Source organism: Microtus oregoni, unplaced genomic scaffold (genome assembly GCF_018167655.1).
Source record: "Microtus oregoni isolate MIOR12 unplaced genomic scaffold, Mior012 000001F_ref0000356, whole genome shotgun sequence".
Classification (NCBI taxonomy): domain Eukaryota; kingdom Metazoa; phylum Chordata; class Mammalia; order Rodentia; family Cricetidae; genus Microtus; species Microtus oregoni.
Genome location: NW_024543060.1, coordinates 91,720,879 through 91,744,120, shown reverse-complemented (window position 1 = coordinate 91,744,120; position 23,242 = coordinate 91,720,879). Strand labels below are relative to the sequence as shown.

Below are 23,242 nucleotides of genomic sequence, written 5' to 3'. Positions count from 1 at the left end.
GTGGACTGGTGTCTCCCCAGCCTCCCTCTCTGGGCCTTTAGGAAGAAAGCTGAGGCAACTTGTCTCTGATCTTGCAGCGTCTTTTGTCTGGTGTTGGGAGATAGTTCACACAAAAGCACACGCACACACACACACCTTTCAGTCATTTCTGAAAACTCACGTAAAATTTTGTTTACAAATGGCGTGAATCATGCCTGTGACATGCTGGGCAGCCAAGCCTGCCGTCAGTAAGGAGGCGGAAAATGGAGGCCGGATGAACAGTTGTGACCCAGACGTGTGCCACAGAGAAGCACAGCAAGGCCTGGGCAGCTATCAAGTTGGCAACTGATGTTGGTTGTCCATCCTGGTGTCCTTGCTCTTCTGTGTAGGCTGTGTTGATATCTCATAATGAATGTTTGGGACATTAATGTTGTTCTTTAGGTTATATGAGCTGATAGTTTAAAAGAGTATCTGTGTAGCACAGGCTGGCCCTAACTGTGTGGTTCCCCATCTCCAGCCTCCTGATTGCTGGCTTAGGGGAAATGAGCCGCCATTCTTGGCATTGGGTTTTATTTACTGTTCTAAATCTTGGGTATATATAAAATGTTAGACACTTAATATGTTTAATAATAAACTTGATAAAAATGCTTCTTTTGTTATTCAGATTTTCTGTTGGAAAGAGGAAGGGCTGAAATGTCTTCTTTTCTTTATTCTAGAGACATATTATTACATTTCTCCATTAGTTTGTGCCTTTTTCTTGGCTCTGACACCTATCTGGGTTATAATAGCTGCCAAACACCCAGCTACCAGGACTGTGCTCCACTCTGGCTGGGAGCCCGTCATAACAGCCATGGTCATAAGCAGGTGAGTGCTGGCGGTGGGGGGCGGGAGCGCGACCATGGGTTAGCAGTGAGGCATCACTCACAGGAATCCCAGCAGGGTTACAGAATGGGGTATCCGTGACCCAGAATATCACTGTTACATTTCTGCTGCTGTGGAAAGATGTTCAGTCTGCACTGGATAACAAAGTCATCTGGGAAAGAGTAGGAACGTTTTGCAAAATGTGGTGAACTAAGAATCGTGTGCGAGCTTTGGATCTGGATAACACAGAGATCAGAATTCAGCACGGGAGACCCTTGCGAGGAGGTGGGGGGTGACAGCAGTGCCTCTGCTCGCGACACCAGCTTTCCCGAGCGTGGGAGGAAGATGTCTCTAAGAATTAGAAACCAGCTTTGTGGAGGTGATTGATGGCGACCTCGCGGGTTGGCTGTATCAGGAAGGGCTCCCCGTGGGCTGGCATTTGTGGAAGCTGTGAGATTTACATCTCATCTACCGCAGAAGTCAGAGCTAAGCCTGAAAATGAGAACTAGTGTCTCTGTGTGCCACTCACCAGCGAAGAAGTTACGGCGGGAACTGAACGGATCCCTAGGGCACAGAGGGTCTGGGCACGGGGCTAAGAACCACCGTCAGAGGGTGCCAGGACTTTCGGTCATCCTACGACAGCGTGTGGATCGTTTTGCTGTAGGGAGATTGCAATCCCTGGAAGATTTAGGCAGCAGGTGACCGTGGGTGACGGGACTGGCTGTGTCTTACGGTACATGAACCACAGACTGAAGGTGAACAATTAATAAAGGCTTAAACAAGCCTCCACGCTCCACCAAGATACTGAACGCGTGTGGTTTGCCACTTATTCTCTTAAAACCCCATCTCATTTCCCAGACTTCTCAAGCTCAGCTCTTTTCATCACTACAGCTCTCTGGTCATACGATTGTAATCCACCTAGTTTTAGAACCGCCCCTCCGATGCCTGCTTGCCTTAAAGATGGAAAGACGCTGTTTACGAACTAGCTCTTAAATTGCAAGAGTAGTAGATGACATGATGAAAAAATATGATGATGATCCAGCACTTAGGGGCTGACGACAGTGGGTTTCTAGGGGTTTGAGGCTAGCCTGGTCTACTAGCAAGCTCCAGGCCAGCCTAGGCCTATATAGTGAGACCCAGTCTCAAACAAAACAAAACAAAAGATACTCTGTGCAGAAGAATATGAAGGGACCATTCATCCCATTGTTTGAAGCGTTGAAGTAGTTGACAACGCCTTATAGGGCGTTCTTGTAGGTTAGTGAAGTTAACAAACTGTAACCTGGGAATTGTGACACATGCCTATTATCCCCGCTCTTGGGAGGCTGAGACAGGGGGATTGCTATAAGTTCAGGGCCATCTGGACTACATAGCAAGACCCTGTTCCCCAGACGGGGTGGGGGCAAGATATGTAAAACAAACAAACAAAAACTAATGCACTCACATTTTACCTGTTGGTTATGGTATTTATTATTGCTTTAGTGTGTAGACTGGGTGTGTACTGTATGTGCCCAGGTGTGCATCTGTGGAGGCCAGAAGTCAACACCGGGTTCAGGGGGTCTTCATCTGTCACACCCTATATTTGCTGTCTATCTTAGTTTTGAGACAGGCACTCACTGTACCTGGTGATTGCTGATTGATTGGTTGGCATGGCTAGTGAGCCCCTGAGATCCTTCTGTGTCTGCCTCCCACTGCAGAGATTTTACATAGGCTTTAAACTCAGGACTTTGTGTTTAAATAGCCAGTTCTCACCCACTGAGCGCCTCTCCTGCCTTCATGGCCATGTTTTATTTCCAGTTTTTTACTGATAACATTGATTTCTACTTTGAATATTCTTCTTTTTGCCTGATTTTTATATTGCATTAACATTGTACTGTACAAGGTGGGAGTGTCTGAATGTCAGAGCAACTGGAGACTCTTTTTCCATTTCTCTTCCCTGATCCATGGTTTTCTTTCTTTCAGCATTGGGGGCCTTATTCTGGACACAACTGTATCTGACCCGAACTTGGTTGGGATTGTCGTTTACACGCCAGTTATCAACGGTAAGCCCGGAAAGTACTGCCTCACGGTGACATCACCCTCAGGAGCCCACATGTCTTCCTACTCCTTCCATTTCTTCCTTCAAACTCAGATGTACCTCAGAGTGGAAACCTCTTCCCTGGTCTCAGTACATACAACCCTGTTTGGAAAAGAGCCGTTTCTCAGTCGTGTTTGTTCCGTGTTGGTTAGACAGGCGCTCCTGACGTGTGAGGCCAGTGCGACAGAATGCAGAATTCCGGTTCTAAGTTGGTATTATATTTGCTTTTGCTGGTTATCTTAGAAGAAGCAGAATTAGCCAGATTTGGCTCTCGGCTAAGTTCAGGCCACTCACTAAGAGCAGCCGCTCCACTGACACCTGGAAACCTGACCTCATCATTTTCTTGCCTTCACAATGGAAATTATAATCCTTATATTAAATATGTATAATACATACATTAAAGAATCATGTTAAAATAGTATGATTTTGTATGAAGCTCACTTAATAAGACAATTTAATTCACCTCTTCTGGTGAGCATGAAGTTGAGCTTTAGTATAGACTAGATCGACATAATTTAAAAAGTAATTCTACTTGGCATAATTAACTTCTTATTTCTGGGCATGGTAGCATACTCTTTTAATCCCTTGGGAGGCAGAGGCAGGTGGATATCTGTGAGTTCAGGGCCAGTTTGGTCTACAAAGTCAGTTCCAGGACAGCCAGGGCTTTTTACAGAGAAACCCTGTCTCTAAACGCCCCACCCCTACACACAAAGAATTGACTTTCTATATTTACATAAAAATTTATATAATGACATGTTCCGCAGAAGTCTAATTTTAGATCTAAAATTTCTACTGAATGTTGTAATTTTCGTCTACCTTTAGAATGTCAAAGACTTTTCCCATACAGATCTCTCTCCCAGCTGTCTGGTGCCACCATTTCCCTCCTGGCATCCGTCCTTAAAACCATGGAACCGTCTGATTCTTTCTACCTGGTTCTCCTCTTTGACTTAACATCACCAAACTGTCCACTGTCCCCTCATTCACTTGCGTGTACAGCGGCCTGTCTGTCCACGCAGGCTGAGGTTGTCGCGCTGAGGCCGTCCATCTGGATAAGGGAATACCTTTCCTGAGTTACTGCCTGCCCAGTGCAGCTGCCACGAATTTGCTAGCATTAAACTTACTGTTTGCAAGGAGAAAAAACAAGCCCACAATTTTCCAAATAACACAAGCTGTGTTTTGGGGTGCACCCAGACCTGGCCAGTTGGCTGCCTCCTTGAGTTGGGATTTGAGAGTCCCTCTTATGGGGGAGATAAAGTGTTTCAGGGGTGGGAGGGTTGGCGGTTGTACATTATTAGATGGATACAATGAGGAGGGAAGGGACAAGGACAAGATGTCCATCCAGTGGATAGGCTTGCAAACAGTGTGCTCCAGACCTGAGAAACGGAGCCTACTCTTGATCACACGTAGACACACAGGATGTCGGGGACTTACCCCTTAGCTAGGACTGAGCACAGTACAAACAGAGACTTCTTTTCAACTGTCTTAGCTGCAGGTATATTTTCTGCTTGGTCTCCCATTAACCTGCGAGGCATTTGCTCCTAGTTTGGTCACATTGTTCTTCCATAAGCATCGTCTGTGTCCTGTCAATCAGAAGGTGAGCTTCTCGGTGGCTTTCTCCTGTGTGTCACATCAAATCCAAATCCCAGTGTCTTTCAAGACTCTTAGATTACTGGACTCAGTGATCCGATCAGAGGTGCCAAGCTCTTACCATGCTTACTCTGATCCTCCCCACCAGAATAGCGACACTTTTCCTCGCACCTGCTCCTGCTCTCTTGAGTCCTTAGCTGGAAGTGTGGTCAGATTGACCCGGATTGGATAGGTAACATCACAGGGAAAGTAAATGACAAGGCTTCTGTGTGAGATGTTAGGAAGTGTGATTTGAGAAGTGAGTTCTGTGGTCAGTTAAATTCGGTCAACATTAAGTTAACAGAATTCTTGATGGCAGGATATTGTAGGCCGTCCTTGTGTTACCATCTTCTGCTGGAAGCATTGGAATGTCTGGATCTGACCTTCTTCCCAAGATCATGCATGATGAACCACAGAACTGGGGATTACATATTGTTTACTTACTTATTAATGGAGTTGAGGGATGAGCCTAGGACCTGGCATGGCTGTGGCACTCTGTCTCTGAGTTTACCCATATCTATTTCCTTTTTAAATATTGGATTAATTCTTTGAGAACATCACACAATTTTGATCATATCCTGTCCCTACTCCTGCCCCTGACTACTCCCAGGTCCCCTCTACGTCCCCCCACCCCCGCAACCTTCATGTTCTTTTTTTTTTTTTTAACAACTTATCACTTCTAGTTTGTGTTAGAGTGTAGGGCATCCACGGGAACACAGTCAGTTTACCAGGTTTAGTATTGTGGGCTAGCATCCATGAGTCTGCAGCAACCCGTCCAGGACCTTCCAGCTGGAAGTCGGTGTGATTCTTGTGGGTCTGCCTTGTGTTACTCGGCTTTTTCCCCTTGCAGCTTCGAATATTCTTTGTTCTTTATGTTTAGTGTTTTGATGATTATGTGGTAAAGGGACTTCCTTTTCTTTCCCATTTTCCTTTTGGAGCTCTGTCACCTTCTTGTACTTTGATAGTTAGGGAAATTTCCTTCTATGATTTTTGTTGAAAATATTTTCTGTGCCTGGATTTCTTATTCTGTTCCTTCATATTTATTCTTAAATTTGGTCTTTTCATGGTGTCCCAGATTTTCTGGATCTTTTATCTCTGGATTTTTTTAAAATTTAACATTTTCCTTAACTGAGATACCCATCTTTATCTTGTCTTCAGTGCCTGAGATTCTCTTCTGGCTCTTGCGTTCAGTTGGTGAGGCTTTAAGGCCTCTGAGGATCCTATTTGACTTCCTAAATTTTCCAGTTCCAGTTTCCCCTCAGTTTTGGCTTTCCTAAGAGATTCTATTTCTACTCCCACATCTTAAAACTATTTCCATCTCTATTTTGTTTGCATTTTCACAGACTTCACTAATGTATTTATTCACATCTCCTTTAAGGTCCTTGAACTTAAATGGCTATTTTTAAGTGCTTGGTTTTTGCTCCAGCTGTATGATTGTAATTCTTGGTGTTGATACCTGGTCTTGTCTTTTTGGTGTGGTTTTCTGTTCCTCAGTTTCTGTTGCCTTTTTGTGATCTTAGGACCATGTGGAGGCTGTGAATGGCCTGGTAGGGATGCTTCTGAGTCCCTGCCAGGTGTGGCTACTGGGGGACCCAGTTAGAACTCGTTGCTAGGTATTGGGGAGCTCAAAGGAAGGTATGGTGATGGGCTAGAAGGGCAGAGGAGGGAAGAAAGCTGGGTCTGTCCTGAGGATCTGCAGAGGGAATGGAGGAAGAGAGGGAAGACGGGCCCTGCAGGAGTTCTGCTATAGGACTGGGTGCAGGTGATCATCCCCGACCGGTGGACGGGTGAGGAGCTGGTCAGGGAAGGACGTGAGCCAGGCCATGGTGGTCTGGAGAACCGTGCAGCCTGACTGACTGGCAGCCAGGGAGCTTCTCTATTTGTACAGAATTCAGTAAGCAGGGATACGTTCATGTTGTTCTAAAACAGAGAACATGTCATTTTTGTCTTTGGACATGTGTTTCATTTCCTCTTGGTCATCAAGTAATAAACTGTGACAGAACAGAGTCATCATTTCCAATTGTTTCCCTTCAAGTTTTGACATCATTGATAAACAGAGTTATCATTTTTACCCATTAACCCCATAACCCGATTTTTAAGAATCTAGAGGCATATACAAGTCGTTCTCAGGCCGGTTGATTCTGTAGCTACAAGGACATTTGACCAAACCATCTTCAAGCCATCCTGGGCACGCTGCCATGTCCTAAGCAGTTTATTATTAACTCTTAATAGTCAGAGTGCCCAAGAAATATCCTCAGGCCAAAGCTGCTGCAGTTATAATCAAATTCTGGCATAATACAATGTTTATATTTTATACCTTTATAGAACACTTTTATTGTCTTTCTACATCATTCTTTGCCCATCAGTATAAGTCTCTGTGTCGGACAGAAGTAACTTCAGCTAATCTAACTTCCTTGCTGTGTAAGCCCTGTGATTGCCTGGGTGTACAGTGGGGAGGGGCGTGCCCTCTGATCTGTGGCCAGTTCCTCCAGTCCACCGAGTCTGGTTGACCTTTTCAAGTTCCCTTTGTTTTGGTTATCTCGTTCCTGAGTAAGTACAGGGACAGATGTTTCAAAAATGTCTCACGGCCCTGTAAAGAGAACTCTGGCGTAAGGAAGACCTTCAAGTAGATAAGGATAATTTCCCTAAAGTAGGGAGGGGGAGGAATAGTTTGCTCAGGACTGCCCTGGGAGAAGACATAAATGATTCAGAAGAAAATTTCTGCCAGTTCAACATTCCTAACTGGTACCAATATTGAAAGTCTCTCAAGAATGCCAGAGGTGGAGATGGAGACCACGGGTGGCACGGCGGCCATGTGGCTCAGCTTTGCTAGATCGTTGCCAAACAGCTGTGCTGGCTCTATGACATCCGCCATCCCCATCACATACGGCTGTGCCTACTGGACATGAGACAGAGAATTGGAACTGAAGGACGGGAAGGGGAGTGAAGATCGCCCCCGATTCCCAGAATGGCATGGCCAGCTGCCTTCCAGGCCGAGGGGGCTTCAGTGGGGCCAGGAGGGTTGTAGAAGAAGGGTGCACTTTGCCTTTTTATCCCGACATTTGGTCAGTAGTTTTCCTGAGGAGATCTCCATAAATTACTTCTCTGGCTGGTCCTTCACTCATTCCATTTATCCTGCCATCATGTAAACCTTTTTTAAAAAAGATTTATTTGTTATGTATACAGTGTTCTGCCTGCATGATTGCCTGCACACCAGAAGAGGCCACCAGATCGGATGGTGTGAGCCACCATGTGGTTGCTGGGAATTGAACTCAGGACCTCAGGAAGAGCAGCCAGTGCTATTAAGGGCTGAGCCATCTCTCCAGCCCTATCCTGTGATTATTTGCTATCAAAAATAATCTTGGCTGGTGAGATGGTTAGTGGAGGTAAGGCACTCGCCACCAAGACAGAGTACAATCCCCCAGGATCCACAAGGTAGGAGAGAACCACCTCCTATAAGTGGTCCCCTGACTCTTTCAGGCATGTCATAGCATGTACCTGTCACACACAGACAAAGTTAATAATAAGATATAATCATCATCATCTTCACAAACCAGATTGTGCCCATCACTCTAAGAACAGAGTTCCCTTTCTGTTTCCTGGAGAATGAAGCATCAGTTACTTAGCCCAACACACTGGCCACTGGGCCTGGTCTACCCAACACTCTGCCTCTCGGGGTCACCCCACCTCCCCGCCCACAATGAATGAAGTCCCCCTTGTTGAGTGGCTTGTGATCTCTCAGCCATGCGCCCCACTTTCACACCATGCTCTGGTTCTCCTTCGCGCATCTACAGTGCACTGACTGTTCCTCCAGACCCCCCCTCCGGACCCGCCCCCATCCAGATGCAATCGCAGCGGTGCACCTGCAAGGCGAGGGCCAGAGTTGTTCATCCCCTTTGTGTGCTCCCCCACGCCTTTAGCGATTGCGCAGCACCCCGTGTTTATTCTGAATGATGAGTTCTGTTTCCTCCAACCCTGAGTAATGGCCACAGTGTCGAGATCTGGCGATGGGTGAGTGAATAAATGTATGCGTTAAGGGGTAAATTTTCATTTTGCTGTAAACTACATGCCACTGAATCAGAGGAAATTATCATGTTAAATAACACAGCTTAGATCATAAAACAAATCCGTAGATGGTAGAGGGAACTGTTAAGGTATATTTAAGGAGAAAAATGGTTCCTTCAATTTATATAAAATTTTAGCAATGGTAGCAACACTTATTTCTGTCCTTAATAAGGCTCTTGTTTATAACTAGAGAAATGGCTTAGTATTAACTTCTCAGCTCTTCTGTGTGTTCTGCTCCCCGAACTCTTTATGTAGGAATCTCTAGGCAAAGCATCTTTAGATGTTAAGTGAGAGAGGTGAGGATTCAAGAGCGAATTATTTGCAGGCAGGAGAAAGAGCTGAGGGCCTGTGGCATGGCTCAGTGGGGAAAGGTACTTGCCACCGAGCCCGAAAACCTGAGTTCAATAAATCCTTTCCACGTAGCCTTGGAAAGACAGGCCAGCCATGCCGTGCTAGAACAAGTGAGAAAGATCCCTGAGGAGAGTCTGGTGGAGACAGGGCTAAGGGGTGTGGAGGGAGATGAAGGAGAAGGGACTTTCAGCTGACAGCCTCACTCGTCCTGAGCCGAATAGGTTTTCCCCAGGAGTGTTTCTCAACCTTTTCATGCCGTGGTGCATAAAGAAGAAAGCCATAATGCCGGGCAGATGCCTTGGGGTGAAGGAGCCACTTGTGGCCATAGTTCTAAGGATTTAGTGGGTTGTCTCAATGGTAGGTAACTCATTTCTACATGCTGGGTGGGATGTTCTCACTACGACAGTGTTCTTTAAGCTGGTTTGGTTTTTTCATTATCACTTTCTGAAGGAGCCATTTAAAATAATCTCCCCTAAAGATGGCTATATAAATAAACATTATGTGTATCTTCTTATATCTATTATATACATATTGCATAGTATAAAGTTATACATATTTACCACATGGTTATATTACATATATGTATAGAGAATATTTATACTGTATACATTAAGGAAATACAGTATTTCTCCCCTGCACTTGAACCTATTTCTGCCCTCATTAAAACATCATGAGCTAGGGTGGAAAATACAGAGAGAGACTCGGTCAGTTATTAGCCAGCTTCTGCACAGTGTACTCGTAAGAAGCAGTAAATAAAGGGGGGTGGGGAGTAGGAGTTAAATGTGCCTGCCCTTATCCAAATGAAAGGGGCTTTGCCTGCCCTTGAAGCAGATGAAAACGAGGGCGTGTCTCTCCATCCCTGTGCGTTTCTAGAAACTGAGGATGATCGCCTCTGAGCGCTGATGGGGGAGCCCTGGAGGGTGATCATGCGGACCCATGTGGAAGGTGCCGGATCACTGACCAGGCTAGGATTAGGAGCGTAGTTTGCTTTTTAAGGAAATGAACTTTTGTATTGGGTTCCTTTGAAAATGTACAAAAAAAAATCTTGATAGAATCTGAAATACAGCCCATGATGTGAGTGTGAAACATTTACTGGAAACAGCAAGAGCTGCAGAGGAGACCCTAGGCGAGCTGCTGATCATCCCATCTTAGCATCGGGTGTTTTACCATTCACGAGCTTCTCCTAGCGCTACACCTCACATCAGTCCCGCGGACACCGAGGAGTCTCACTGCTTAGTGTATTGACAGCCTGGTTCTCCTGATGTTTTTAATTTATACAAGACTATCTTTAGATGCTCTCTGCTAGCTTTAATAATGCAGTTAGTGTCGGTAGAACTTAAATAATTCAGAAGCTGCGTTAATAACAAGATCTTAAAAGCAACAGTGTCTAAAACAGTACCAAGGAAGCATTCTTTGACATCAAAGAAGCTATTCCAAGGTAATAACTTTGCCGGAATTAAAAACTATAATGGGCAACCCTGACAAGACCATGAAAAGCTGCTACTTTCCTAGTCTCTTCCCTAACAACATTGTATCCACTTCTGGAGAAGCAGCGCCAGTGCTTTCTAAAGTGACTGAGGAAGATGACGTCATTGCCATCCCTATGGTAACACGGAAGTGATAACGGTGCTTCTGTAGATTTCTACCCAGTCATCCGTGGCTCTAGAGAGAGCTACAAGTGATCATTAATAGGTCAGTCTCAGGAAAATCACCATGATGGTAATCGGCTGAAGCCCAATAGTGTATGCCGTCTATATCTGCACTGAAGCGTTCCATGTTTAATAAAACACTAGATGGAACATTACCCCAGAGAGTCCCCAGAGTGAAGGGGAGGAAACAGTTCCTGCGGTGTGTGCATTCTGTGGAAATAGCCGCTGTTTAAAAATGTTACCTGCAGTCTTCTGCACTGTATCAAATACGTTCTTACTGTTAGATTCTGCTGCATTTTGAGAGTGTGAGCAGAGGTCCATGAACGATCACAAGGCCCCCTGTTAATCAGTTTCTTCCTTTCTGCTCCCCAGAATCTCGGCGGCAGTGCTTCAGTTCTATAGGACAAATGCACCCCCACTTTCAGTTGCTGGGATGCATTAATTCGGTATCAGGGGAGTGAGTCACTGTCCTTGTGTTCGTGATATGTAGCACGTGTACAGTTCATGCTAGGTACGGGGTGCTCCACTTCCGCTGCTCGCTGTCAAAGGTGAGCTCTGACTAGGAAATTCCAGGCTTAAAAGCATAGTTGTTATAAGCTCCTGACAGACAAGTCCTTAGGCAGGGGCCGGGGCCAGAGCTCAGTGGGTGTCCTGTCGAACACCTGGATTCGACTTGCCCCTGAACCCATGTAAAAGCTGGGTGCCATAGAGTGTACCTTTGTTCTTGGCTCTCCTATAGCAGAGACAAGAGAATTCTTGGAAGATTGTAGCCAGCTAGCCTACAATGTGTTGAATACCATGATTTCACTAGATGCCAGACAGTCTCTCAACCTGTATTTTAGTTTTTGAGACAACATCTTTTTTGTTTGTTTGAGACAGAGTTTCTCTGTGTAGCCCAGGTTATCCTGGAACTTGCTTTGTATATCAGGCTAGCCTCAGACTCACAGAGATCCCCCTGCCTCTGCCTCCCAAGTGCTGGGATTAAAGGCTTGTGCCACCACAGCTCGGCGTGAATGTAATCTTATATATTCCCAGGCCCGCTGCTTAGCTGGAAGCTGCTAATATTAGCTTTCCCCACGCGCATTAACTCACCTGTTGCTGGTTCCTCCAAGTCATCTCCTCAACTGTCCAGAAGAGAGTCCATCTTCCAGCAGCAGCCCCAGCCATATCAGAAAGCAAGGAGCCCTGCTGTCCTGAGACACTGGGATTCCAGTGGGTGCAGATCTTAGCAGCCCTGCTGTCCTGAGACACTGGGGTTCCTGTGGGTGCAGATCTCAGCAGCCCTGCCATCCTGAGACACTGGGGTTCCAGTGGGTGCAGATCTTAGCAGCCCTGCCGTCCTGAGACACTGGGGTTCCATGGGTGCAGATCTTAGTTACTTCTGCCACTGTGACTAAGCACCATGACCAGGACAACTCATAAAAAAAAGTGTTTAACTTGGGACTTGCCTACAGTCTCAGAGGATGGGTCTGTGATCATTCAAACATTGATCCTTCTGTGGGGGGCCATTCCCCATTCAAACCCCCATAGTGACAGATCAGCAGAGGACTTCATCAAAGCTGCTGGCCCTTAGCACCTGGTTCGGAAACCCTCTGGGTGTCGCACACCGCGCCCCAGTGTCTGCGCTCTGTGCGCTATTACCCAGTCCGTGAGTTTCGGGCAAGGTTTAGAATACACAGACACACACAGCCAGAGAGACAGCAACATGGGTCATCCTTGAATTCCCCAAGAATGCCTCCCTTATTGTGTTCAGGGGCAGATTATATAGAGATAGCCATGCCCCAGCCAAACCCACCAGAAACCACTCTCCTGCCATCAGGAACTCCTGAAGGTCTCGTGCTCAGAGGAGCTGTAGGCACTCAGGTCAGGGGAAAACAAGTTGTTTACAAGAAATTCAGGATCTGGGGTCTCACTACTCCCAACATCTGGGAATGTTTTTTACTCCTTGTACCCAGAAGTCTCCCTCTCTAATACTCACATACTGCAGAATGACATTCCGGCCAAGGACTGACCTCCTGTGGTGACAGGACCAGTGTGAACGGCAGCCTTAGCCTGTGTAGTTGTTCACTTGCTGTGTAAGGAGAAGAAATGTAACGAGTTCAGCGGAGTGTGATCCCATCATATACCAGTGTAAGACTGTTCCGGTGGAGTCCCGATGAATTCATGTTATCATCCCAGTTCCAGCCCGGGAACTAGATAGACATTTCTTCAGAGAGGTTCACGTGGCCAGCAGCACCAGTCAGAGATACATAAAGCCACAGTGGCCCAGGATGTCCATCCAGAAAGAGTGGCTGTTGTCGGAGAGACGAAAGAAAATAGCAGTGAAGCTGTGGGAAGAGCCTTGTATTCTGTCGGTGTGAGCGTGAAGTAGTTCACACTCCGGAAAACAGTGTGAAGGGTTCTCAAAGCGGTAACGTGACCAAACGCTACAACAGTCCCGCTTCTGGGGACATTTCCAAAGGGAGTGAAATCAATACGTCGGAGACATTCGCACTTCCCTGTTTATTGAAACACTCCTCACAACAGCTGAGGAACGGAAGCAGTCTAAGCGTGTCAGTGGGTGAACGGATAAAGAAAATGCGTTAGAAACAAACAATGGGGCACTGTTGAGGGTCCGAGGAGAACAGAGTGGGGTCACTTGTGACGAAGTAAATGAAATGAGATTATTGTGTTGAAGGAAACAAGCAAACTACAGAAAGACAGGGCTTGTGGAATGCCAGTCAGAAGAATCCGAGACAGTTAACATCCTAGAATCTGACCGGAGTAGAATCGTGGTCCCCAGAAGCCGGGGAGAGCGGCAGTAGCGGGTGGGGAAGGCGCCAAGTCCCGCTAGAGTGGGAGGAAGCCCTGTGCGCTGTTGTACAGAGATGGCTGCACACAACATGTATTTCACAAAGCTAGGATAAGTCATCTCTAATGTTTCTGATTTTGTATTTGGTGTCAATATGATAAACATTTAAGATAAATACAGTTAAACGTTACAGCATGTATCACAGCGTCACGTGGTAACACCCTGGTGTCAGCAACCTTTCCCGTCTTATTATTGGTTGAAATGGGTCCGGCGTGTGCTTCCCAGGCTGATTTCGGCTCCAGTAGCCCTGCACCCCAGTCTCCAGACTGCAGCACTCGGCTCCAGCATGCACATGTTTCAGTCCTTCCAAACTCAGACGTGCTCTGTAGCCTGTGTTCTGTGTTCATGGGCAGCCAGCTTGCCGGTGCTTTGGAAGGTGGGTCAGGTGGTGCTGAGCATCACAGTGTTTTTAGGAATATTCCAGCTGCAGTGCTTCCCTGATGGAGGAAGGTCATTGGCTAATAAAGGCACTGCCCTGGCCCATTTTATTGGTTAGAGGATAGGTGGGAGGAGTAAACAGAACAAAATGCTGGGAGGAAGAGGAAGTGAGCAGAGAGTCTCGACAGCTCTGCTCTCCGGAGCAGACGCCTCAGCAGAGACGCCATGCCCTGCTCCCTGGCAGACACACGTGATGAAGCTCGGACCCCGGATGGACTAGGCTAGAATCTCCCCGGTAAGCGCACCTTGGGGTGCTACACACAGATGATTAGGAATGGGCTAAATTAATATGTGAGAATTAGCCTAGAAGAGAATGGGCCAGGCAGTGTTTGGAGGAATACAGTGTCCGTGTAATTATTTCGGGGCATAAGCTAGCCGAGCGGGCGGCTGGGGTGCTGGGGACGAGGCCCCGCCGCCCCTAATACTACACTTCCCTTGGACACTGAGCCTGCCTCTTCAGTTTTCTTTAGTATTATGTGTGTCCGGTATATATTTTTCATATTTTAATTCATCTGTGTTTCATCTTTTGTTGTGTGATATACACGTTCCCCCATGGATTCGTTAATGCGCCAACCACAGCTGTTTTAGAATCACTGTCAAAAGGTTTCAGTCCCTGGATCTGGGCGTGGCGACCTGTGCTCAGCGGCCCAGCGTTTGGGCGGTGTAGCAGGAGTTCAAGGCCATGGCAGGCTCAAAGCCAGTCTGAACTGCCAGAGACCCTGCCTCCTCCCACGGCAAATGATAATTATTATCCCAACACCCATAGCATCTCTGGGTCTGGTGTTGCTGACGTCCTAACTCCCACGATGTGCTGTTTTCTTTGTTGCCTTTTATTCCTAACTTGTAAAATTTTATTAAATGCTTGACACTGTATATAAAAGACCACTGGAAACAGGTAAATATTATTTGTGTCCAGACATGAGCAGATCTTTGTTTGTTTGAGGTTAGGGCAGTGCTTGCACTGTGCGTCCTCAGTATTCTTGTGTCGCTTTTCTTCATCAGCGGGCTCTTGGTGTGGCTGAGTGTGGATGGCGTGAAGTGGGCCTTGCCCTTCTCTTGTGGCAGCACGCTACTGGTCCCCCTCCTGCTGGTGTAGGCTAGGGTTCTCTTCCCTCATCTCCTCAGCACGCTACTGGTCCCCCTCCTGCTGGTGTAGGCTTGGGTTCTCTTCCCTCATTTCCTCAGCACGCTGCTGGTCTCCCTCCTGCTGGTGTAGGCTAGGGTTCTCTTCCCTCATCTCCTCAGCACGCTGCTGGTCCCCCTCCTGCTGGTGTAGGCTAGGGTTCTCTTCCCTCATCTCCTCAGCACACTACTGGTCCCCCTCCTGCTGGTGTAGGCTAGGGTTCTCTTCCCTCATTTCCTCAGCACGCTGCTGGTCTCCCTCCTGCTGGTGTAGGCTAGGGTTCTCTTCCCTCATCTCCTCAGCACGCTGCTGGTCCCCCTCCTGCTGGTGTAGGCTAGGGTTCTCTTCCCTCATTTCCTCAGCACGCTGCTGGTCTCCCTCCTGCTGGTGTAGGCTAGGGTTCTCTTCCCTCATCTCCTCAGCACGCTGCTGGTCCCCCTCCTGCTGGTGTAGGCTTGGGTTCTCTTCCCTCATCTCCTCCTTCGCTGTGCCTATGAAACACCTTTTGAAAACCTTTGAGGGTCACTAGCTCGCGAACCTGGAGCCCCTGTGTCTAGGACATCAGCTTCTATGGCTGTGCCGGCCCACGTGCAGGGTGTTTTCTCTTCCTCACTGACTGTGAGTGAAGAAAGGATTTGAGGGTCCCATCTCACCTCAACTCTACCGCCTCTGAGTCGCGGGGAGGCCGCTTCTAGGTTGAATGTGGGGCTTCCCCGAGTTATCTTATTCAGCTCCTCATTTGTTTTCTTTAGTGAGCTGAGAAAGTAGCAAGCCTGCCAATTTGAATAAATCCAGCTTATTTCTTCTCTCATTAAGGTGACAAACATGAATATTTTGTTACCTAGTTCTGTGAAGTGATTGCAAGAATGATTTTTATAAATTACCCATTCGGCTGTTCTTCCACCTCCGACAGCTAATCAGATTTGAAAATAATGAGGGTGATTTTTTTTTTATTATGATTTTCGGTTTATCTATCTGAAAAGAAACCAACACCTCAGGAAAAGTTTTGTTTCATCGGCAAGAACATGACTGGAGAAGGCTTGCTATGGTGGGACTGATGAGGAGGAAGGTCACCTGGTTGTTTTTCTCAATGTCTCAGGTATCGGTGGCAATTTGGTGGCCATTCAGGCCAGCAGGATTTCTACCTACCTCCATTTACACAGCATCCCCGGAGAGCTGCCCGAAGAGCCCACAGGGTGTTCCTACCCATTTAGGACGTTCTTTGGCTCAGGTAAGTGTCGGGTGGTTTGTGTGGGCTTTTGTCAGGAACTGCTTCCGGCTGAGATCTGGGGGCAGCATTTGCTGAGTTGATGGCTCTGTGAATGTTGTGCTGAGCTAACTCAGGAGACAGAGGCCTTCTGCCTCCCCAAGCCTGTGCATGCGTGCGTGCTTGCGTGTAGCTGGGGCCTTTGCACGCTTTATTCCTGTCTCTGTTGGTTAAGAAAAAGGAACCGTACTCTTCTATTTTTGGTTGGGCCCAACCTTTAACAGCTGAGCCGTCTCTCCAGCACTCGGGAGGCAGAGACAGGCTGATCCCTGATTTGAGGCCAGCCTGGTCTACAGAGCGAGTTCCAGGACAGCCAGAGATAGACAGAGAAACCCTGTCTCGTAAAAACAAAACAAAACAGAAAACAAAAAGGAAGGAAAGGAGAGAGAGAGAGAGAGAGAGAGAGAGAGAGAGGAGAACCATACAACTTGTGACTTAGGACAGACAGATCGACTTTCCTTTCTGTGTTGTTGCTTTTTGACCCTTTAAAATGTGGGTATTTGCTCTGAAACAGGACATTAGGAGGCAACCCAATGACGGGGAACAATACACAGTTTATATGAACAGATGTGACTGCCAGAAAGCTGCGGTCATTCTCTCACGTGTGTGGGTGCCCCACTGGTGTGCCCGGTGCTCTCAGAGGCCGCAGAGGACATCAGGTCCTCTGGAAGAGCAGCTGTGCCCCTAACCACTGAGCATCTCGGGCTCGGCCTTGCGTTATCAGTGATGGGACAGTTAAAGACGGCCTGCCTTTAGCGTCCCATTCTCCTTCTGTTTCCATGGTAGACACAAGCAAGGTTTGTTTTGTTTCTCTGTGTAGCCCTGGTTGTCCTGGAACTCACTCTGTAGTCCAGGCTGGCCCCAAACTCAGAGGTCCGCCTGCCTCTACCTCGCCAAGTGCTGGGATTAAAGGTATGCGCCACCATGCCTGGCTCAAAATAAGTTTTTAAACAGCTGCTTTTTTATTTGATTTTATAATTGCATCTAATAGTGGAATTCCCAAGAATTATGTGAATTGTAAATGAGATTTATTCTTAGCAGTTGAATTGCTGTAATATACTGTGAGCTATAGTAATGAGAACGTAACTTTCAATTTGTTGTTTTGGCTTTCTGAAATAGGGTCTCACAGTCTGGCGGGGGCCCGGGTGTGGGGGGCTTGAACTCAAGGTGCGGGTGCCTCAGCTTCCGTAGGTATTTGGGTCACAGACACCCAGGCTTGTCCTCTGACTTGGATTACCAGGCACAGTTTCTAGAATCACTTTATTTTTCCACCAGCACTGGGGCTTGAACCTTGTGAGTGCTAGACCAGCAACCTGCTGAGCCGCATCCCAGCAGTGACCTTCAGTGCAATCTTTAATGCTGTCTGCGATTCTCATGTAGGTGTGAACAATAAGTCTGCCCAAGTTCTTCTGCTCCTGGTGGTTCCTGGCCACTTGATTTTCCTGTACACGATTCACCTGATGAAGAGCGGCCACACCTCTCTGACTGTCGTCTTCGTTGTTGTGTATCTCCTTGCTGCTGTGCTACAGGTAAGAGGGACAAACCTCCTCAAATCTTAGGCTCGGATGGCTGGGAACCTGTGGTGATGGACTTCTACAGTGCATGGCGTAGTTAAAATCTCAGAACTTCTACAGCGCAGAGCGTAGTTAGAATCTCAGAACTTCTACAGCACACAGTGTAGTTAGAATCTCAGAACTTCTACAGCACACAGTGTAGTTAGAATCTCAGAACTTCTACAGCACACGGCATAGTTAGAATGGCCTCAAACAGTGATCCGCTGAGCTCTGCCTGTGCATACGGGGTCATGGTGGTGTTCAGCATGTTTGTGCATACGGGGTCACGGTGGTGTTCACTAAGTCTTTGTGTACAGGGTCATGTAATGTTCACTACATTATGTCTGTGCGTATGGGGTCACATAGTTTTCACTATGTCTGACACTTCATGGTCTTCATGGTTACCCGGCTTCCTTCAAACTTAAAAATTCTGTTTTGTTACCTATTTCCTTTTTAGATTTCTACTCCTCTTTCTGTGTTGTGTAGAAGACTTAATTTTAGAAATTTTCTTTTATGTAAACAAACCCCTTACTCATGCTTTTGTAAACAACTCTGATGAAGCACGTTAGTTCTCGCAGAAACATTGACACACACGCACACACACAAATACACACACGCTCTCGTGCAAACACATGCTTGCGCACTCTTGCACATGCGCACATTCACACTCACACCTGCACTCACGCTATCATGCACTCATATACACACCTGCACTCACGCTATCATGCACACATATACACACCTGCACTCATGCTATCATGCAGATACACACCTGCACTCATGCTATCATGCACGCACACAGATACACACCTGCACTCATGCTATCATGCAGATACACACCTGCACTCACGCTATCATGCACACAGATACACACCTGCACTCATGCTATCATGCAGATACACACCTGCACTCATGCTATTATGCAGATATACACCTGCACTCATGCTATCATGCACACAGATACACACCTGCACTCATGCTATCATGCACGCACACAGATACACACCTGCACTCATGCTATCATGCACACAGATACACACCTGCACTCACGCAATCATGCACGCACACAGATACACACCTGCACTCATGCTATCATGCACGCACACAGATACACACCTGCACTCAAGCAATCATGCACACAGATACACACCTGCACTCACGCTATCATGCACACATATACACACCTGCACTCACGCTATCATGCACACAGATACACACCTGCACTCATGCTATCATGCACGCACACAGATACACACCTGCACTCACGCTATCATGCACACAGATACACACCTGCACTCACGCTATCATGCACACAGATACACACCTGCACTCAAGCAATCATGCACACAGATACACACCTGCACTCACGCTATCATGCACGCACACAGATACACACCTGCACTCACGCTATCATGCACTCATATACACACCTGCACTCACGCTATCATGCACACATATACACACCTGCACTCATGCTATCATGCACACACACATATACACACTGCACTCACGCTATCATGAATGCACACATATACACACTTGCATATGCACACATTCACACTCACACTCACACATACACAGAAGGGGTGCTGACTGAAAATGGAAGGAGATTGGAGAAGTGGGACAGGGCGAGAGAGGAAGTGGATGGGATGTCTGTGACTATGAAAACACATTATGTCTATGTATGAAAATATAATGTAACCCATTAGTATGTATAATTAATATATGCCAATGAACAACATTTAAAGGTATGCTGCTATAATAAATATACACATTTTAAAAATTAAATAGCATCGAAAGGTTCTACTTCCTTAGATCTACTTCTCAGACCATCACTTTGAAATATTTTAGCTACTTTTTCTGCCATTATTTGTATGTTTTAAAGTAACATGCCTAAACTTCAAGTTTATAAGTCAGGGCTTTAGGGCCATTATAATCATATTTCATATATAGATTTTTCGAGACAGGGTTTCTCCGTAGCTTTTGATTCCTGTCCTGGAACTAGCTCTTGTAGACCAGGCTGGCCTTGAACTCACAGAGATCCGCCTGCCTCTGCCTCCCGAGTGCTGGGATTAAAGGCGTGTGCCACCAAGCCCGGCATATTTCCTATATATTTTAAGAATATGAATTTTCAGTAAATAACTAAGACTATTTTAATGTTTTTATTGTAAGGCAGATGGCTTTGCTCTGGCTGTATTTCCTTGGCATTAATAATTCTTTTTTTAACTTGGGTCTCTCCCCATAATCCCAGCCTTAGTGTTTCCTGCTGCCCAACCTCTCCCCCTCTGGCTTCTGGTTTAACTTCACAGACTTGGTGCCTCCTTCAGGAGTAGATTAAAATAAGGCCTGGGGTGGAGTTTGAGTTTGGCCTTCAGGGAACTGGAGGGGTGGGGCTGGGGAAGGTGGATGGGGAGTGAAGGCAGAAGAAGCCTCTGGCCTCTGGAGAGTCTGCTGTGTGCTACCCTGCTTTCCCAGGACTGCCCGTGTTCTGGGAGATCCGGTCTGTGCTGGGAAGCAGTGGCTTTCAAAGTGCAGATCCATCAGTGTTTATAGAAATAAAAATTAAAGCTTCTGTCTGCTGGATGTGTTTAAAGTATATTTTATTATCTTTATAATTGCTTGATAATAAACATTAGCACCGTATTTAGTAAGTGTGCTCAGATATTCTCTACAAGAGAGTAGCACAATGTGGGATCCTAGATTGCTGAGTTCATACACATAGTGAGAGAGGACGGAACCGTGCCAGGAGAGGAAAGGCGTGTATACACGCAATCCGAGGTGGTGGGCTGAGGGGAAGCCCAGGAAGGGCGGCTGGGTCATGGTCTCAAACAGTCACCACAATGCTTTCTCATCCTCCAATTTTACCACGCCACTATCAAGTTCTTATTTTTTATTTATTCAGTAAATCTTCATTTGAATCGATGAAGGGATGTCTCTTAAGTCCCGAGAGCAATGAATCCACGCACAGTTGAAGGGCTTGTGGCCTGACACTAACTGCTTGTGTGTGGCGTTCTCAGGCTGTTGGCCTGGGGACTCAGGTTTCCCCGTTAGTAGATGCGGCATTTATTCCCAGTGCTTTCGCTGTTGTGCGCGTGTATTGCTCAAGAGCTGGTCATCGTAGCGTTGACTGCTCTCCTCAGCCCTGAGGGAAGCACAGAAATCTGGCCTGACCTGCGGTTTCTAGAGCAGCTCCTGGGTATGGCTCTCCCCTGCTCTCAGGGATCATGGCTGCTTGTGTCCGCGTCTGTGCGCTGTGCTAGCCTGTGAGCAGAAGTCATTTTTCTGAGATAATTTACTAAACATTTTATTTAAAAAAGATTTTTATTTTATGTGCTTTGATGTTTTGCCTCCATGTCTGGGTGAGGGTGCCAGGTCCCCTAGAAGTGGATTTACACACAGTTGTGAGCTGCCGTGTGGGTGCAGGGAATTGAACCTGGGTCCTCTGGAAGAGCAGCCAGTGTTCTTAACTGCTGAGCCATCACTCCAGCCCCCCTTTACTATCTTTAATTATTATTTATTTGCTGTAATTATTTGAGGTAAGGAAATGAAATCATGACCTCGGGGGCCCAGGGCTGTCTTATTAACTATGTTTGCAAAAGTAGGGGGCCATTTGTGTTGTTGTTGACATCTTCAAAGTGTTGAGCTGTTCCTGAGGCTAGATGGCTTCGTGTCTCGGCACTGCCTGCCATTACCCAATGGGGCACGTCCGTCAAGCCGCTGGGGAGTGTTAGCCTGGGTCAGCGCAGTAGGCTTGCCTCTTCTTAGAAGCTAAGGACTGTAGCATAGCAGGGTCAGGGTCGCCTGCAGATACCAGAAGTCACGATCCAGCCCAGCTTCGATCTTTCACCGTTTATTCTACATATGCCTTTTAAAATTTTATAAATTATACTTATTTGCATGTGTGTGTGTGTCTGTGTATGTGTGTGTAGATCAAAGGAGTACTTACTTGCAAGAGTCCTCTCCTTCCTTCGAGAGCGAACTCAGTATGGAAGGCCCATGGCTGTATGTGTGTGAACACAGATGCACGTGTACCGTGTTGCACATGGGGGTCAGAAGGTCCTCTCGTGTTTGCCACAGCATATGCCGAAGTAGCGCTCCAGGGACCGCCCTGTCCCTGTCTCCTGGCTGTCTGTAGGAGCAAAGGGTTTGTAGCTGGCTTTGCGAGGGTTCTGGGGATCTGAACTCAGGTCCTCACACCTGCGTGGCAAGTGCTTTAACAAACGCTGAGGTCATCTCTCCAGACCTTCAGAAAAGATTTGTTTTTTTTCCAGTAGCCTTAGGGCACTGTCAATCTGAGGCCCTGTTAAAATATCCAGCCCAGATGTTCAGGGCACGTGGCTCATTCAGTTCCTTGAACGACCGTTTGTGGTTATGGATTTTTTTCTTAGGGATGATTTTTTTTTCTCTCCATGTAGTCAGACAAATGTCCGTCTTTGAGGACAGGTTTACTTCTTATGGAGGGAGTGAGTTTTAGTCTTCGAATCTTCTGTTAGATGACCCACCTGGGAAAGACTTTACCTTTACCTTCTGTTCCCTGTGCCCCGTGCTGCTCAAAAAATTAAATAAAGAGAAGACCGAGCATAAGTGATAAGCCATGGGGAGCAAGCCAGTGAGAGCCTCCCCCCCATGGCCTCTGCATCAGCTCCTGCCCCCAGTTCCTGCCCTTTGAGTTCCTGTCCTGACTTCAGTCAGCCATGAACACTGATATGGAAGTGTGCGCTGAAAAGACCCTTCCCTCCACAGAAACCAAAAACAAAAACCTAGAAGGCTCCTCAGGCTGCTGGAGAGGCCGAGAGCACCGATGCCTAGGTGTGGTTTGTGCCCAGTGAAGCATCCTGCTCAAGGCTGCTTAAGGCCAGGCACCTCAGCATGCCTGTGGCCCTCTCCCTCTGAGGCCTCTGAGGATTTTTGCCTGCTCAGTGATGCCTTTAAAAAGACACCGCCTTCCAAAATTTGCTGAGCATCTGCAGTTGGTCTTCATGGTTGAGGTGTTTGCAGTGTGGCTAAAATGTTAAGCTCCCGTCCCTTGTTTGGGAGGGGACATCTCTCTGAGGCTTGGGTCCGGTTGTGTCGTGTACTAATCCACAGAGAGAAACTTCTCTTTTCCCAGTCACCCCCAGGCTCTGTTCAGCAGAGCCGGGGTGGGATGGGAGAACAGTGTAGCCTTTGGAGTCTCACGGCCTCAGCTGGACCTCATTCTCAATCGGTGTCTGACCAGACAAGCCCCTTCAACCTTTTCTCCATTCAGGTTTCCCCTCTAGAGAAGTCTCTGATAACAGTTCTCACTGTCGTCCTTAGGAGCAAAGGATGCCGAATGTTAGCACTGCTCACCCCCAAACCCCACAAAAACAGCCAGATCAGAATGACGTTTTATCTGAAGATCAGAAGTAGACCGAATTCCCGCT

General features: G+C 47.0%; 1 protein-coding gene across 3 annotated transcripts in view; it reads left to right on the top strand.

Annotated features, from left to right (window-relative positions):
- LOC121457671 (solute carrier family 41 member 2) overlaps positions 1-23,242 on the top strand; it is a 71,911-nt gene that overhangs the window by 46,252 nt on the left and 2,417 nt on the right. For all 3 annotated transcript variants that reach the window (XM_041666600.1, XM_041666594.1, XM_041666606.1), the window contains exons 7-10: positions 696-843; positions 2,800-2,879; positions 16,117-16,248; positions 17,665-17,813. In XM_041666600.1, coding sequence (XP_041522534.1) covers positions 696-843; positions 2,800-2,879; positions 16,117-16,248; positions 17,665-17,813 — 509 coding nt within the window. The remainder of the gene's footprint in view (positions 1-695; positions 844-2,799; positions 2,880-16,116; positions 16,249-17,664; positions 17,814-23,242) is intronic.